The 18006-nt window shown below is 45.7% G+C and overlaps 1 protein-coding gene across 4 annotated transcripts in view; it reads right to left on the reverse strand.

Moving 5' to 3' along the window:
* Positions 1-2381: 2381 nt before the first annotated feature.
* The window catches only part of PLA1A (phospholipase A1 member A), a 28380-nt gene continuing 12755 nt past the window's right edge, over positions 2382-18006 (reverse strand). Inside the window, exons 3-12 of one of the 4 annotated variants that reach the window (XM_042031734.1) lie at positions 16825-17026; positions 15356-15533; positions 14528-14636; positions 11235-11336; positions 10323-10412; positions 9312-9479; positions 8183-8272; positions 7618-7726; positions 4123-4287; positions 2382-2842 (exon numbers count right to left, since the gene is read on the reverse strand). In XM_042031734.1, coding sequence (XP_041887668.1) covers positions 2758-2842; positions 4123-4287; positions 7618-7726; positions 8183-8272; positions 9312-9479; positions 10323-10412; positions 11235-11336; positions 14528-14636; positions 15356-15533; positions 16825-17026 — 1298 coding nt within the window. In that variant the 3' untranslated portion in view covers positions 2382-2757. Of the gene's footprint in view, positions 2843-4122; positions 4288-7617; positions 7727-8182; positions 8273-9311; positions 9480-10322; positions 10413-11234; positions 11337-14527; positions 14637-15355; positions 15534-16824; positions 17027-18006 lie in introns of those variants that run through there. The other 3 variants (XM_042031735.1, XM_042031736.1, XM_042031737.1) reach the window with 3 other exon arrangements.

An 18006-nucleotide genomic window follows, 5' to 3' on the forward strand; every position in this document is an offset into this window, starting at 1 on the left:
GCAGACATCTACACTCAGGAGCACATGAAGCACATGCTTAAGACTGCAGTGTGACACTCCAGCACCTCCCACCCCATGGTTGCTCACCAGAGCTGCCTTCCCCAGTGTGCTTCCACGGTTTGTTTTCTAGTCCTGCCTCTCTGAGGTGTGTCAGCAGCTCTGTCACCAAAGTGCACTGATACCTCTGCAAGCAATACCAGCCTGCTTGCAGAATCTGTGTTCCCTTTGATTCACTGATTCCCATTAAAGTCAGAGATTAAACTAACAGTGTTTGAGGATTTGAAGAGGGAGAGAACAGTGGGAGGGGGGAAGGATTTGAAAAGGGAGATCACTTGAGGTGATCACAAGGCACAGAGTGGACAGGGCAAGGGAAAATGGGCCACCTGACAGCTTTGATAAAGGGCTTGCAATGGAGTGTTTGATGATATGCATCTCACTGGGCATCTGGTCTAGTAAGACCAGAAATTACCTTTCCAGGAGTTAGGATTTCTCATTTATGACAAGCACAACTTCTCCAAGAAGCTGGTGAAAAAAGACTTCTGGTGAAAGGTTGTTTGTTTGCATTGATTCATTTGAAATAAGAAAAAGAAGGAATTGGGACTGGGAAGAGGTGTAGTCAAGAACCCTTTTTTCTGTGTGCTCAAGGGGGAGTGACCTCAGGATGCACAAACATCGAATGAAGGAGGAGTGGATACAAAATATCTGTGAAGAGAGCAGCCATTGGTAGGAAGGACAATGCCTTAATGAAAATAGTGTGGAGATAGAAGGCCTCTTCCAAGTTCAGCTGCAACAGGATTTGTCTGATGAGCTTCCACAGCCACTTCCTCAGTCAGGAAATTGGAAGTACCTGTGGAGGAATCCTGTGTCTCGCAGAGCTTGGTGCAATCAAGTTGAGCAGTGGGGGTAGGAGCCTCTCCAGGGCAGGTATTCAGGGAAAGAGCAAGGAGTGTCAGTCCCTCTGTCAGTACAGGGAAGTGTGTCCTTCAGTGCCTCTTGGGGGTACAGCCATTCTGCCTGTGGGACTGGCTTTGTGTCAGCCCTGGGTTGGTGGAGGCAGCCCCACCTGCCCTGCCCTGCTCTGCTCACACAGGGGCTGTGGCCCAGAGCCTGGTTTGGCCTGTTTTTCAAGTCTCAGCTGGGCAAATCCTGTGCCCTTGGGATCTGGCACTCTTACCGAGGGCCTCTGGAGTAATGAGTATGTGGGATCTGTGATGTACACAGCTCCTTGGACTACTCATCTTTTCTCCCACACCAGGGCAGGAGAATGGGGCTGCCCCAGGCCTGGGAATCATCGTGCTGATGGTTGTCACCATGCTCTGTCAATGCATTGGTGCTTCAGCCTGACCCCACTGCCCTTCACAGCTCAGAAATGTCTCCAGCAGATTGACACGAGAGCTGCTGTGGTCTCTCCTACAAAGGAACTGAAATGCATAATGGAACTGGGTCCATCTGTCAAGGTGCTTTACACACCTGCCTGAAGCAGTGGACCAGGCTGGGCTGAATTACACACTGCTCTTCACAGGTGTCTGCTGAGCATATATTCCAGTCTTCAACAGGAAGCTCACGGGAAACTCTTCAATCATGGTGCCAACTAACATGGATCTCTATCAAGGTTGTCAGAGTCCAGCTCTATCCCTCTCCTGAGTGTGTGTTGGAGATGGTGTTTGTTAGCTGTCCTTCCAAACAGTCACAAGACAGGGCCCAAAATCTTGGATGTGAACTGAAAGCAGGAGCTAATCCTGCTGTGACACTGTCTAGTGGAGGAGTGACAGCTCATGGCAAATGACTTGAGACTTCTTCATGGCAAAAATGCCATTAGCATGTCCCTCACTCCTGATCATGGAATTCCTGTTGCATTTTTCTATAGCTCAGTGAAGTCAGTACAGGGAACCAGAGAAAATAGTCAACAGAAGCTGTGATTTGTATGCAGAAATGATGAAAGACTTGTCACCTCTTTAATTTGCACATGGTGTGGAAAAGGTGTGGGTGTGTTTTTTCTGTGGTCATGCATCTCGCTGTAATCTTTCACCAGTTATTTCCAGACATCAACTACTTTTTCAGGTCTGAAAGGCTGTGCTGAGTTCCTGGAACTAATTTGTGTTAGGTGGCCCTGTTGCTACAATGCTCCATTCTCTCACTACCTTGTATTCTGGGCAGATGGTCAAAGCAGTGCAAAATTGGATGTGAGAGCACTGTGCTGCTCCTGGTGTCAGCTTCACTTCATGTGAGCTTCAGAGAGAATGATGCACAGAAAGCATCTCATAGATGGGACTAGTGAGTTTCCCACTGGAGTCCTGGCTAAGAATGACTCCTTCCTGTGCCAAACTTGGGCCACACTGTTTCCCCTTGCTGAGGAAAAATAATACCTGTCATCTTTAATATGAAGATTTCAGGACAGTTTAATATAAAACACTAATGAATTATGGCAATACTCCCACTATGAAAAGCGGTATTATCTACTCCTTCTTTCATACAGATTGAACCTTGAGATTAAATGACTTGCCTGTCTCACTTTGAGAGCTGGGTACACAACTTGTGAGACAAAAGTTTCAATCCAGTCTTTTAACTGGAAGGTTTTGCTGTAACCAGTTAACCTTGTATTTGCCAATCTGCCACACACTTCTTTTCCTTGACATCTTGCCCCTAATGCAGGGAGTAAAAAACCCATCCAGTTTTATGGTCAATGTATCATCTGGTAGCAGAGAGCAGCAGTAGGTTTAGAACTCCATTCTGGTTTTGTGTATCCTGAAGGCAGAGCTAGGCACAAGCAGTAGGCAGGTCATAAGAGATGTCTGTTTTGCTGTGGAGGGTGAGGCTCCAGGGCAGACATGACATTGTCCTGCTGTGGGAAGAGCACAGAGAAGTCAGGCTGGGCATTAGCAGATGGAAGTTGCTATCCTAACACAGAAGCAAGTCAGGTGCTGGACCTTGTGCTGCTTTGCCAGGGTATAGTGGATGGGGTGCTGTGCCCTGGCTGGGATGGACTGGCTGGAAGGGCGTGTATGGGCTTGTGTCCTTCACCCTTCCCTGACCCCTCCAAGCAGCACCGTTGTTGCTCTGGGTGCTCCCAGCATAGTGACAGCAGCACAGTTGTGAGCCTGTGCAACTCTACAGCTTTCTATCTGTATCAAAGCCAAGTTCAGTGCTTCCAGGGGTGCAGGTTAGCACCTCTTTCAGGCAATGTGCCTTGCTGTCCCATTCATAAGTGATAAAAGCACATCAATCCCAACTTTGGAGTGCAAAACATGCTAGTAAGGAATAGTCCTTATACTCAAGGGAATACCTGGTATTTATGTAGGAGTGCCTTTTTTTTTCCCCCTTTCTGGGCCTACTGAATATATTTTTACTGCCTAGAGCTTCAGCCTCCTTACTGTCCACCAAAACAGAATTTGAACCTGCTTTGAAGTATCCAGTAGTTTGCTTCAGCCTTCCGCCAGCATTTCAGAAGCGATGTGGACAGTTTAATGTGTCAGTATAGACCCAGCTGTTTTGTCCCGCCTGCAAGAACTTGGATCTGCAAAACTCCTGGCAAGAATATTGTATTATGGAGAAGACCTTTCTCAGGATGAGAAGGACTTGGCTGCTTTTACTCCAGGAAAGGTAAATATGGCTGAAGGTCTATACCATGTCTGGCCTAGAAAATGCCAAAATGGTTGTCTAGCCTTAGTGCTTTATAAACCTTGCTGTATAAGACACAGAAATATATTACTGGTCTTCTGTTGTCTCATCCTGAAAAATGTTCACCTGTCATGTTTTAGATGGGGGCTCATTGTAGACAGGGGAAGATGGAGAGGGCAAGCAAGGATACAGGAATAATTCTAGTTAGTACAAGCTTTTGCCATGGTTTGTGACTGAAGTATCTTCAAGGTGATGTGAGTTGCAGCTGTATTCCTTCCATGGCACCACACTTTCATCCTGGGGGAAGAATTTCAGAAAACTCCTAGAAAACTACCTTTGCAGCTTTTCTCTTTCACAAATACAAGATGAGTTACATGGGACACAGAGGTGATGGGAAAGACCTCTTTACATGTGTCCCTAAATAGGAAGAAGAATGCATTGCTTCAAGCCACAGGCTGCATCCACAGGCTCAGTGTATCCCTGTACAACATTCCTGTGGCTTACCTGCTGTTGAGAGGCAGCGGCGCTACACAGAGCTTGCCAACAATGGATGGCTCATCCTTGCTCCAAAAACGATTCTTGGGGATATACTTCAGGGTCACACTGTTTATCTGGCAGAGGGGAACTTGGTGAGCCAGCAGCTGTTTGCCTGTCTCCTGGTCCTTAGGTCTGCAAGGCGGGATGAGAGATGTGAGGGATGTGTTCCATGAACCTACAGATACAGTCCATGTGCATATCCATGGAAACACTGGAGGAACCTGCACTATTATTGTGAAGCCCTCACATAATAAAATGGAGTGAGAAGACTCATCTGTCAAAACTAGACATTGCATGAGCTGTCTCTCCATGTTTTACCTCTCTGTTCAGGAATATTTCTGTATAAATATCCTTCCTTCCATCACACAATTACAACCACTGTTCTAACTGTTGTGTATCAATTGAAACACTGCTCACCTTGCCACAGATGGTAGATAAGTCAATATCTATGAAATGGTGAATGGCATGGATGGGGACCAGTTGCTCACCATTTCTTCCAGTACCAGGGTTCATCAAAGAAGGCCAAGAGGTGGCAGGCTCAAAAAAATGCACACTGCACCATTCCTTTCAAGCTGTTAAAATCCTTGCTGTGGGATGTTGTGAATGCCAGAAAGTTTACATGGCTCTACAAGTCAGAGGAGGGGGACTGGACAAGTTTGTGGAATACAAAAGCTGGTAAGAATAAAGATCTCATCTTTGGTTCTGAAAGTCCCTGAGATGTAACTAGACACTGGGAAACTCTGTGGGGAAGTATTGCTACATGCTTACCCAGAGATTTTTTATACTCTTCTCTAGCTACTTGCTTTTGATCATGTTGAAGATGGGATGCTTGGATAGAGGGACCTTTGTCTGTCACTATGCTCTTACCCAGGCAATGTGAACTGAGAAATAACAGAGGTTTGGTAATGAGCCAACGACCAGAGCCCAGTCAGCTGTGTGCCACAGATGTGTCCTGCCCAGGCATTTTAAGTCCCTTCTGTGGAGTCCATTCAGTGGGCCTTACACTTGATGTACTTGACACCTCCTAGAACACGGAGATCATTGATTTCCTTGTGCCCATGAAGAATGACATCTGTGCAGCTGATTTGGCACGATCCCAGAACCACCTGGGTGACTGTCTGATCAGAAACATGCTGGCAGGGAAAGGGGAGAGGTGACAAAAGGGTCAGGAAGAGTCTACAATTCTGCTAACCAAAGTAGCTCTCAGGTACAGGCTGACAGCAGCACTCACAGCAGCCAACCCACACCAGCACCCCCAGTCCCTCTCTTACACTGCAGCAGTAGTTGCTGGGTTTTGTGTGTCTGTGTCTGGCTTGAAGCTGCTAAAAATAAGAGGCATGACAAAATTGTGGTTATAAAAGTGAATAATGGATAGCAAATGGAAGCCATCTCTCTATGGCATATTGTCCATGGACAGAGGAACACAATACAGTTAACCGTGTTGAAGAGAGCCACTTCTGGGACTGACACTTGGTCCAACCCTGCACAACCCCTGGATGGATGTAGGAAACTTGGCTGGCTTCAGAGGTTTGCTTTCTTGGATATGGAGGATGATGTCATGTGATGTGTAAGCACACAGCAGTGCAGCTGGGAAATATCCTGTGTAACAAACTCCTCACTCATCAGCCCCATGTCAGCTACTGACGGTTGGGGACATGTCTCCTGGAACACTCTGAGCAACATGTGGGGAGGAGTGAGATTGGAATGGGTATTTGGGAGAGGAGATGAGAAGGGCAATGTGGGGCAAGACACAACCATGTGAGTCCCTTGCTGAAGGTTTGAGACTAGCTGAGCACTCCCAAGTAAGTCCTTCCACACTTCTGGGAAACTGCAGGAGGATATACATATCAGATCATCTGAGATAACTCACTGATCGATCAGTGTCTGAGCTGTGATGTGAGGATCTATGTTTAGATGCCCATTTGATACTCTGAGCTTGACTGCACTGGAAGCCTGAGCTTTGCCTAGAGCAGGGAAATTTGCCCTTTGTTACCAGTGAGAATTAAAAGGAGTATCTTCAGTTTTATACTCTCAAATCTGTAGGTTTATTGCTGTGAGCAAATTTTTCAGTTTAGCCTTGTGCTTCTAAGAAAGGCATTTAAATGAAACACAGCTGCTGTTCCCCCCGCAGGGCATCTCTGGATAGGTTACCCTGCTCTAACTCCACTGTCTCATTAAAACCGGAGGGTACAGCAAAGCTTCGGGATTGCCTGCCTGGCTCACAACCCCGGGCAGCCTTTCCCTCCAGCACTCACATGCCTTCTGCTGGACTTGCACCAGACCCTACGTCCGACAACTGCCGCTGGAAGTGGTGCACAGATCCTGGTCTGACCTCGGTATTCCTATTTCTTCCCTTCTGCATCTGTGGAAAAGGCAGGTTTGGCTTCCAAGCCAGGAGGAGTTGAGCAGACTGAGCTCCACCAGGCTGGAGTACAAACCCAAATTGTGGTGCCTGGCTGGAAATCTGTGACCAAGCATCTATGTCACTCTGGAGAGTACCCTAGAGTGTGGCTTCCCCTTCCCCATTTCTCACCCTTACCTCCTGCCCACAATTGAAGCAGCAACACCATCAGCTCTAGGTCACAATATTTTGGCTTAGCAGTAAGGACTGTGTGGGATCCAGCACTGGAAGCCCTCTGATCCCAGGAGAGCTGGCTGAGACTCTTCAGCAGGCAGCTTTCCTGCTTCCTGAGGCAGCCAGCAGCATGTGCTAGCTGCATTGTGGTTCCCAGTCCACAACAATGAGCAAGGAGTAGGAAGAAGTGAGGAAGAGTTCTAGGGAACTTGCTGGGGTGGGGAGATCCCCTTGTGGCAAGAGCTGTGGAAGCTGTGGAGTCTGATCCTTTAATTCAGACACAGTCTGAGTGGTGCTTTCAAGAGACATCTTTCTGTCTACACAGGGGATCTTGATCCCTTGCCCTTTGCTTTTCCCTGCAATGGGAGCATGAGAGCATTGATGCATTACTGCAGAAGCAGCAAGCTACTAGCACATTTCTGACTATGCTGAGGTGCACTTGTCTCCTCATTGCAACTGCTGTCCTCTTGGGCATCAAGAGAAATGTCTAAGCCACCAAGTCTATCAGTCTGGAGCCTCTGGTGGATGGGGTATTGCTGTAAGCCACCCCTGTCTGCCAGAGCAGGGCTAATAACTATCTGACAGTGATTGCAGTTTGGTGGCACCAGGTCCAGGCTATGGTGTGGAAAGGAAAGCAGCACAGCCACACAAAGTATGCAGATCTGGGGGTCCCAGGGTGTTCCTACTGCTTTGTGCACTCAGGGAAGATGTGGACCCAGTCAGGGTTACTGAGTAATGGTAGCACATGCCTGGTTCTTCAGGGCCTTTAAGGAAAATGTGGAGAGACTCAAGAAACAAGGCTGTGGTTCATCACTCAGGGAAATACACTGTTGTTTTGCCTTTCCTGGATTAGGATGAACAGGCCAGAAGCACGCACTGTCACTCACATGGTGATCTTTGCTGTGTCCTTGGTGCTGTTGCTGCTGAAACTGATCTCAATGCTGGTGACTCTGTTTCTTTTCTTCTGCAAGTGGAACTCAACCAGGCTGTGGTGGACTGAGCAAGAGGCAAAGAATGTGGGAGTGAGGACAGGTACTATCTGTAGGACTTACCCATGCCAAAAGAGGGGCTCTAGCACTCATTCCCTGGCCCCACCAGCAGAAAAGATTAGACAGACATAAGAAAGAATCAAGTCTCTGTGCTATGTGAGGCACAGGGGGCATGTCTGTATCGTCCAGTGTGAACAGACAGGCATTTTCAATCCCCTTTTCTTCAGTCCTGAAACCGTGTGGTTGTGTCAGTTCAGGGCTGTGCTCACACTAATAAAGCTGTTGGAAAGGGCTTTGTGGAGGAGATGTGCAGGCTTATTGCTCTTCAGCGGTGTGTCTCAGACCCTGTGGCCCATAGCAGCTGATTCTGATAGGATAGCATGCTGTAACTACCTAGGCTCCTTGGAGGATGTGCCTCATTGGCCAACACCCTTCTGGCTCATTTTTCTCTCATGCTACTTACCACAGAATGGGGCTGAAGGACTTGTCATTAAAAAAACTTTCACTTCCTGGGGCAGCCTGCTCATGTTGACACCTGCCTGCTCCAGCAGGCCTGTGGGAGGAAATAAGGTCAGTGCAGGGAAAGCCATGAATGACAGAATGGAAATATAATCAGTCACCTCCTTTCAGCCTGCCTGACTCCCCTGTCTCAGAGAACAGATCCCGTTTTTATACCAGTGTAAATCAGAGCAAGTACAAGTTTGTGGTGGCTGTTTGACAGGTTAACATTCTCTCAGAAAACCTACTCTGGCTACCCCAGGTAGTCATCACCAGAGAACCTCTTGGTGGCTTTTTTTCCATTCCTCTGATAACAAACTGTGCTATCAGTTGCATCTGTGTAAAATGAGCAAGACTAAAGACTACCAAGTCAGGAAACTTAGTGTAGATGTAAATGACAGTGCAAACACAAGGGAAATTGAATTCCTTGGTCAAATGAGGAAACCACCGTAATTTGGGGCCTGCATCATTGACTAGCTGGCAAAATGGCTTGGGGAGATGGGGAAGGAGTGGCTGATCTGAGAGAACCTATACCAAAAAAGGCCTCTCTTTATGTTCCTCTGGTACCATACTGCAAATAGCAGCAGAGGACACTTCCTTTCCTCATGCCACAGCCCAATTTCAGAAGCCTAAAAGAGGCATCTATTACCTTCTCCCAGTCCAGAGAGTTCATCTTTGGGGTGACCATGGCAGAAATTTATGAAAAGGAGGTGACTCAGCAACAGAGTTGTGTAGAAGAATGAGACTTCAGGCTTGAACTAAAATTTCCAGCTGCTTCTCTGAACAAGACATTTTTTTAAGCAATTGCCCACTGATTCTGGCAGGTGATTCTGGAAACTCTCTTTCAACACATATCTGGGTCCTAGGAAATGTTTAAAGATCAGAAATGTTCAAGGTTTTGGTGTTCTACCTAGGGCAATATATGAGCTTTTATATGTGTATATATAGAAGCCTGAAAACGAAACAGCTTCTCACTCTTCCCAAAGAGATCCAAAGCAAATCCTGCACAGAAAAATCTAGACTGCATCCTGTGCTCTGCACTGACACCATCATATTGTCATCTGCTCCGGGAAGGTCTCATGTTGGTACTGTACCTATTCTGGGACAGGAGTACAAGAAGGGTTCTGCACAGTCCAGGCAATGACCATTTAGAAAATCTTGATGACTGGCACAGGGGAACCCCATGATGGGACAGGGATGGTTCAAGGCACTGATGTAGAGATGTACTGCCCGCATGTGATCACAGATCAGGAAGTTATAGCCTGCAAGGAGAAAATCAACCAGAGAAAAGCAGCCATGAGCCTTCCTCTTGGCTGCAGTTTTTTTGCACATTCCCAAGGAACTGGGAGTCAAGGAACACTCTTACTGCAGTGATCACCTTCCCATTAATAACATTTTGCAGGACATTTCTGTGACTGCAAGCTCAGATCCCACTGCAGAAAAAGTTCTGCAGAAAGTTAAAAGTGTACCTATCTCTCAGACTGAGTCCCGTAGAAGAGGGGGACCACAGAGCTGTCATGTTTCTGTCAGTGTCCCATCAGTCAGGCCCCAAGCTCTCTGTAAGGGGGTGCAGCAGCTTTGACTCCCACCTGTACTGGAGCCCCAGCTATGGGAAATGAGATACCATAGGTATCCCAGGTAAGCTGAGCCTCAATGCAGCTGACTCATACAGAGCACATTTGAGTGTTAGTGAGTCCACACTGTTTACTGTGGAAAGTCCTCTTCTCTAGAAGAAAAGGACAGTAAGTGTACAAACTGCCTCTCTAAGTAGACACAACTTGCAGCAGGAAAACCAAAAGCAGCTTTCATTAGTGATACCTAAGAGTCTTTTTAGCAAAAGTGTCATCTATACTGATGCTAGGGTTTTGTGTCATAGGGAAGCATCACCAAAATCACATCTCTTGACAGTGGTGCTGCCAAGACACTTGATCTGTATGTGATTTTAATGTCACCTGCTTCCTGTACTGCTGAGAAGAGAGGTGGGCTGTGAATACATGTTCATCTTGCTTTGCTGTCTGCTGTGGCTGTAGCAGGAGCTGCTTGCCATTTTCACAGTCTGCTAAATGGCCTTGAAAGCTCTTCACTTGGCCAGAGAGTGTTCTTACCTGCAGAGATGAATCGGGGGCATCCTGGCTGATCTTTGCCTCCATTGACAAAATAATCGATGTGGCCTACAGGAATCCGGATCCCGAAATCTGAAAGGAGGTGAATTGCCACTTCATTTTCAGACTTGGCTCTTCTGTAGGCTTTACCCTACATGTTTATGACAGGTCCCAATAATATGTTGAACATTAGTAGTACTGGAGCCAGCCCCAGTGCTGGAGACATCAAGGCCAGATTTCCTGCTTCTACATGCCTGTACTGTGCAGGTTTCATGCATAGAGCAGAAAATGCTCCAGGCCCTGCCATCAAAATTACTGGAAACTCTGTCTTGACCACCACCTCAGCGAGTCTAGTTTTTGATTCTATGTAAAGGAGAACTAAGATCACCACAGCCTTAATGTGGGATTGTGAAGCATAATTGAGAGTTGTGTTGGTAGAGGTTTTTGTGGTCTCCAGGCAAAAGGTGTGACTCAAAGGCACCACATTATTCTTTAGCACATGCTCTTCCTGTGTAGATCCTCAGTGCTTTGGAGAAGTTACTCAATTTTTGCACCAGCTCTTGTTTGACTCTGTTATTTTCCGACAGCACTCTCGGTGGCACCTTTCTTACATCAGGTGGGAAAAAACAAAGTGAGACTAGACCTATAAATTACTTTCATTCAGTAGAAGTCCTGCTGAGCTGGTTCTGCATAAACTCAATCTGCTGTATCAATCTCCACCTGTCTGTCTGTTGTTTGAAGTGCTCTGGGGCATGAATTCATCATCAAACCCTTTCTTTAACAAGAAACTTCCTCAGAGTGAACCTGAACTCACAGTAGTCTGATAAAAAAGGGACAATGACCTACAGACTCCTCAGCAATAATGATGTCAGAAGGACCAGAAGCCCAGGCCGAGGAAGAGGGAAGGCAGCTTACTGTCAGCATCGGTATGAATGGCTTCTACGAACACGGCATCCCCAGGATCCAGGCGTTCCTCAGGGCTGGCTCTGGTGTACTTAGGGCCTGCAGGATCCAGGGCTGTAACAAAATCAAACACCTCAACAACAAGTACTCTTCAGCCCCTCTCCTTCTTATTTCTGGACCAGTTATTTTATCTAAATCTTTAAAAATCTTGCTAGGCAGAAATAATAAATTATTCCCAGGTCTCAGCGATTACGCTCCAGAATAGTTTCTGCCAGCACCAGCTTCCACTACAGATTCCTTGCATTGTCCTCCACTGTTGCACACCCTTTTAGCAATGTTTTAACTCTAGGCTGTAAAGCCATGGCTGAGCTTTAAATAGCTCTGACAGAGTGGGTGCATAGTGTCTCTTGGAGTTTTGATGAAAGAGAATCAAACTTTTAATGCCTTCCCAAATTGTACTGTCATGTGTATTGGCACTACAGTCTGAGAAATATCACGAGATCAGCAGTTAGGTGGTGAATTCAGCACCCCAGGCATTAACCAACTGAGGAATTACAAAAGTTTCATACTATCTAACAATTTTAAAACAAAGAGGCTTCTGAGCCCTCTCCCCACAAATAAAATTGAGTCTCTAGCAATCATCTACATTTTTGCCTAAAATTTGCTCCTAGAGCAACTTCTGGGGACTCAAAGGAACACAGAAAAGTATCCTTGGCATTACCAAGGAGCAGATTAAAGGTAATTTTTTTCTGAGGTTTATCCTATTTCCATTTTGTAGAAAAGTAACCTCACAAGACTTTTTTTTCACTCTGCAGACAACAATAGTTTAGGAAACAGGTCTGCTCCACATGCCACTTAGCCTCGGAGCTGGCTGGTTTCACTGCTTTGGACTCAGTCCTATTAATTCTCTATGGAGAAGGCAATATCAACTATGTACAAATGGGCATGTCTGCAATTGTGAGGGGAGAGGGAAGGGGAAAAGGAAAAGAAGGGAAAAAACCTACTTTCCGGTTCTTTCTGTAAATAAAAGCTAAGAAAGAGACTTTAATGTTCTTTAATCTTGATATGCACGAAAAGCTCAGAGGTTCCTCACCCACTTCTACAGACCACGTTGTAGTAAAAGGCTTCTAAAGATACTGAAAATCATTCTTTGGTGTGGCATGAAGTTCATGCTGAGGAGACAGAAACCTAATATGAACAGCAGTCAATTCTAGCACAGCTCCAATGCAAGCAGCTTTGTATCCTCTCTCCTCTATCCCTTCCTTCTCCAGGCACAAGCTGCATAAACTCCATTGAGATGTACATCTTTGGCAGCTAAGGAAACTATTTACTGGAGCTCTACATGCAAATTACTTCCTTCAAGATTTTTAATTTCCTCTGCAAGTACTGAAACAAAGTGTTCTTTTCTGAGTTTGGTAAGTGCTGTTCATTCCAGTTTCTTTCCTGCACAAGGAGATATCCAGTGGAACAGGCATGGATTAAAGAAAGTCACTTTGTTAAAGTCAAGTCTGTGCTCTGATCCTAAGACTCCCTCTGGTTTTGCTCCACACAGCCCTTCTTAGCTGACTGAAAACACCTCTGCAGATTGTGGCTCTGGGATCACATTCCTGTGTGAGTGTACACATGTGTGTGAGGAGGCAGAAGATGAGATCAGACATACCTTGGGTCTAATCCAACCTGTCTAGGCTCCTAAATCTGAACTGGAATCTGCAATACCCAATGTGCCTATCAAATCTTAGGATAAACAGGAATGTGGAAAAGGGGTTGTATTCTAGCAGAGTTACAAATGAAATAAATAAATCTACAGAGCTTCTATTACATGTGGACAACACAAAGGGGAAGAGTCTTTAACTCTGAAGCTAATTACCATGGTTTCATGGAAATGTCTGCTTCCGCTCATCTGAAGACATCACCGATCATAAAATTCTGGTGCAGGACAGTCGCTACTCCAATTTTCTCCTAATGTAAACTTTGATTCACAGCTTTAAAAAGGGCCCAGCAAGAAATTCAGTTTCTGTTAAGAAATGCCTGTATTTCATGCAGCATGGGAAGCTATGACATGTGAAGACTGAACCAACATTTCTCTGGACTGCCCTGCGGAGTGTGCAGTGAGAGCCTTCCTGAGGATACCTCTGTGAAACAGACCAACATGGGCTGAGGCAGACTGGGATGTGAGGCCACACTACTGGAGACTTTATGTCTGTTCCTTCTTAGTGGCATTCCCCTCCTATTAAAATGAATCTCTATCATTGGAGATTCTCAGAATTTAGTAAAACCCTTGACAATCTGATATAACTTGCAATGCAGCCCTGCTTTGAGGAGGGGTGATGGTGGTGGTGGTGGTGTGTGGACTAGGGACCTTGCAAAGTCCCTCCTTACCTAAATGATTCTGTGACTTTATTCATGCTCCACATGTAAGGGCTGATGAGGTCCTGAGTGCACCAAAAGCTCTAAGTGACAGGATCAGCCTATAACCATCTTGCTTTGTATTTCCCTCAGTGGAACCTCTTCCTCACACCCAGGAGTCTGGCTGTGTTTAAGGTCAGCTCTGATTTGGTACAGTTAGACCAGCCTACTGTGAAAACAGCCAGCTTGTGGGGGAAAACAGCAAGAAGCCTCATCTGGGTCCTCCCAACGCTGGCTCAGGCTCTTGCTTTTGTTCCTTGCCTGAGCTGTGTGGTAGGGATGCCATGCCCTGCCCTGTGTCTTGTTGGTCCTGCCTTTATCTTGCTGACTTGACTTCCCAGCTTGATCTTGAGCTTGCCTTGTCACTACGAACTTGCCTGGTGATCACTGGACTGTGGTTGAGCCTGGTTCCTGTCACTGGACCTGCTCTGCTCTTCTTGCCCAGACACAGTAGGACCATATTCCTTGTCAGTGAGGCCGCTGCCCACCTTGCTGTCCCCTTGGCTCTCAGCTCATGTTTTCCTGCAGAGCAACTCACTCCTGCTGCTCCCCCCACAATTGTATTGTGGACTTTAATTCTAAGAACCACATGTACATGCTATAATTTGGAAGCAAAGCTTGTGGGTGTTGTGGGTTTTCACTAGTCATGAGGGCTCGTACTTTTCTAAGCTGGCACCAATTTGAAGAGTGTAGCAGAGGTGGAAGGACCTTTTTGAAAATACTTGTGCTCTTTTGGAAGCGTGGAGGGGACTGATGGCTGGAAAGGCGCTGTCAGAATCTGAGCTTGGATCTAATGAGCCCTTATGAAATTAAAAGACCACTCTGAATGACTCCCCTTTCTTGCTCTTTCATTCTCTCTTGAAGAACAGGTGAGGACCCCAGACTCAGTTTGGTGATACCTGTTATCCGTCCCAGGTGACCACCATGGAAGTGCCCCACCAGGCCCCCAACATGTGCTCCAAGGCTTACTCCAATGATGTGGATAGATGTCCCTGAGACTCCCAGGGCCTGCAGGGTGACAAAAATACAAATTTATGTCTCTGTAGCAGAAAGGTAAAATACCCTGTCCCAGCCCACACAGCAGCTCTGTAACTCTCCTGATGTAGCATTGCTTTTGAGGTGTACAGTGGAAAACCAGATAGTTAAGGAAATGATGGGTATTGCCCTTTCTGTTTTTTAGAGCCTTTCTTTAGGTCCACAGATGCAAATCCAGCCCTAAACAGGTGAGTCAGCAATGCAAACGTTTTGTGGAGAGTTTACATGTAGCTGGTTAACACAAAGATTCATTACCCTGATTGCAGAAGTCTTGTTCAGCTGTGCTTTGCACGAACAGAGTGGGACACATCTGGGTTTTTCCACATACTGGGAAGTATATCTGAAGCCCAGAGCAAATATAATCCAGCCTCAGATCTCACTCCCTCCAGCTTCCTGGACAAAATTTCTGAGCAGAAGAAGACTGTCCAGTGAATATGGATCTGAGAAAACCCAAGGCAGGTTTTAGGTTTGTCCTGAGCTGGAGAGGCAGCTGACAACTGGGGTTTTTTTTCCAGAAAATGTCAAAACTCAAAAAGAAGAAGAAAAATGGTGGCATGCTCAAGCCTGGACCAAAAGAGGGGAAAAAAGAAAAATCTGGAATAAAAAAATCCAGTTGTCCAACATCTGAATACAGCAGGTTGGGAGCAGTTCCCTGCTCATGCTCCCTGCACTGGAAACGCACAGTAGCTTACCAGGAGCTTGCTGATGAACTGTGAGATGACCAGGGCCAGCCGTGTGACATTTTCCACTGCTGAGGCATAGGCTCCTGTAGACCCATAAACCCAGTCTACTGCAATCACATTCACCTGGCTGGTGTGCAGTATGGCTTGGACAAGCCCTTCAATCCAGGAAGGTTTGGTACCCAAAGCCCTGTGGAGCCACCAGAGACAAGGACGTTAGGTGTTCCCCAAGCAGGGCATGTGCCAGTGTGTAGTTCACTGGTGCTGGAGCTTCACATGTCTCAGAGGAAGCTGCCAGACAGTTGCTGAAAGTTATTTTTGGTGCCAGACACCCACACCTGGAAATTTTTTTTGTGGTGGTGTAATAACACTTTCCAGAATGCACTGGTTCAGGAGGGAACCAGCTATTTAATGAATGAGATAACATTTGCAGAGCTCAGGCTGAGATCTCAGTCTCACTGTGGTGTGTCATTTAGCCACCACAGAGCCCACCCGGAGTAAGTGAGCTGACTGGGAACACCTGGATCCTTCTCTGCTGCCAACTGGAAGGAAGTCCTTGGCCAGATCACCTGGTCTTTCATGGCTACATTTCCTCATCTCTAGACAATTAAAAAAAGATAATCTATACCCAAGAATTCCAGAAAAACTGAGGAGGCTCTGTTCTACCCAGTTTTCCTAATGCCATCTGGTGAAGAGTGTGCTATCTCACTTGAAGGCAACAGCAGGTTTTCTGAGAAGACCCTGCAACAGCTGCTGTGGTTTCATCCTGGTCTTCTATGCACTTTCTATTCAGGCTTTTGCACTTCAAAACAAATAATGTTATATGGTCACACCTGACTGAAAAATGGCACAGAAGCGTGCAGAATGATAGCAGTTAAAAAAAAACCAACCCAGCTCCAATCCCTACACTTTCAAGAATAGAAGGATAATCTGTCTGCTGGGGATTCCAAATGGCTCATCAATCCAGGCTACTGGGCATGAAATCCCAGAAAACCATTTAAAGGGACAAGAATCTTAGAGAATACTTCTTAACTAAAAATGTTGAAAAAAAGGAAAGAAATGGAAAGATGTGAAGGAAGAGGGAGAGAGAGAGAGAGTGAAAGAGAGGGAAGGAAGGAAGAAAAAAAAGAAAAAAAGATGTAGTCTAATTTCTAACTTTTTTTAGGCTCCAGAAAGTGTGAAGCAGACACACAAAAAGGCAACTGGTCACAAACTAAAGTACTTCAAGTTGTGCTGTAATGAGGGGTGTCAGCAGCATTTTCCACCAACAGCCTCCCGGAAAATTCCCGGATCCAGTTTGAGGCTGAACATCCCAATCTCTGCTCTTAGCGGTTGTTTTTCATGCAGCCACTCTGCCGGGGAGATAAGAAGGTCACACAAGCAGGAGAGTTCCATGACAGCCCACCCAGTGCTTGGGAATGCCCCAGCAGTGTTTAATTTACCAGTGAAAACGTAAGTCACAGTGCTCTTCTTTCTCTCACCTGAAGCCATGGATTATGATTTTGGTTTCCAGGCTGCTGTTGAAGCTGCAGTTCTTGATGCCATCATCAGCTGAAATCAGCTCTCCACAGGTGGGGCTCGAGGAGGTGAACAGAAGAAACTGGACCTTAAGTTTGCTGCCCCGTAGGAAATTGGCCGTCTGGAAATCAGTGCAGTGATGCCCCAAGAGTTTGTCCATATTCCCTGCACAGGAGGGAGGGAGTGGCACATTTAGTCTGTGTCTGTGCAATGGGGAAAAAACCGCCCTCATTCTAATTCATTAGGAAAACAAAGGTAGCAATTTTGCTTCTATTGATAAAGAATAAAAGTATAGAGCATAAATTAAAATGAGACTATTCTGGAAACTTTACCTGACTGATAAAGTTGTTTCTGTCCTTTGATGTAATTCCAGCACTGGCTGGGAAAATAACCATGGATGTCATACTAGCTTTGACTTCTGTGAGTTGTTTTAGCATGAGGTAAATAATACTTTGCTGGTTTCTTTTAGGAAATTGGCCACATACACCACCTACTAAGTACATTTATGAGATTGTTGTTAGATCTTTTAAAAAATGGTTGCTGACAGGTAGTCACCACTGAATGGGGATATTTCTGTTCAAATTCTGGTAGGCTTAGTAGAAGGTACAAGTCTAACTGACAATTACATCAAAAGTCCAGAAATAAATATGAGAATGCTGATGAAAAAATATGTCAATGATAATTTCACAATTGATTCATTTACTGCATGAAAATGCTTTATGAGAAGGAAAAGGCAGCTACTGGAAGGAACTTTGACCTAGAAAAAAACCCCATCTGACCTGTAGCTAGTAAAAAAACAGAGTGAATTTAGGCTAGAAAGCAAGCACAAATTTCAGCAGTATGTGTCACTAGCAGTGTTACTTTAAGAGTGGCATCCTGCTGCAATGACAATACATGCACCTTCCCTTTCTGGACTGGAGGAAGTGAAACAGCCTTGAATCTGCACAAATTAATAAAACAATTATTAATTTATTTATTTTTAAATCAAACAACCAGCTTCCCAATTTCCCTCAGAAGACCCTTTACATCAATTAGACAAAACATGTCCTATGGGTCAGCACATTCAATATTCAGATTCCCTTGGAGAATACGAAAATCCCTTACTGTTGTTTATTTTGGTTTTCCTGTGTACTGACAAGGAAGAA

The sequence above is a fragment of the Corvus kubaryi genome, unplaced genomic scaffold, assembly GCF_017639235.1.
Source record: "Corvus kubaryi isolate FWS band 111438036 unplaced genomic scaffold, C.kubaryi_AGA036_p1.0 37341, whole genome shotgun sequence".
Classification (NCBI taxonomy): domain Eukaryota; kingdom Metazoa; phylum Chordata; class Aves; order Passeriformes; family Corvidae; genus Corvus; species Corvus kubaryi.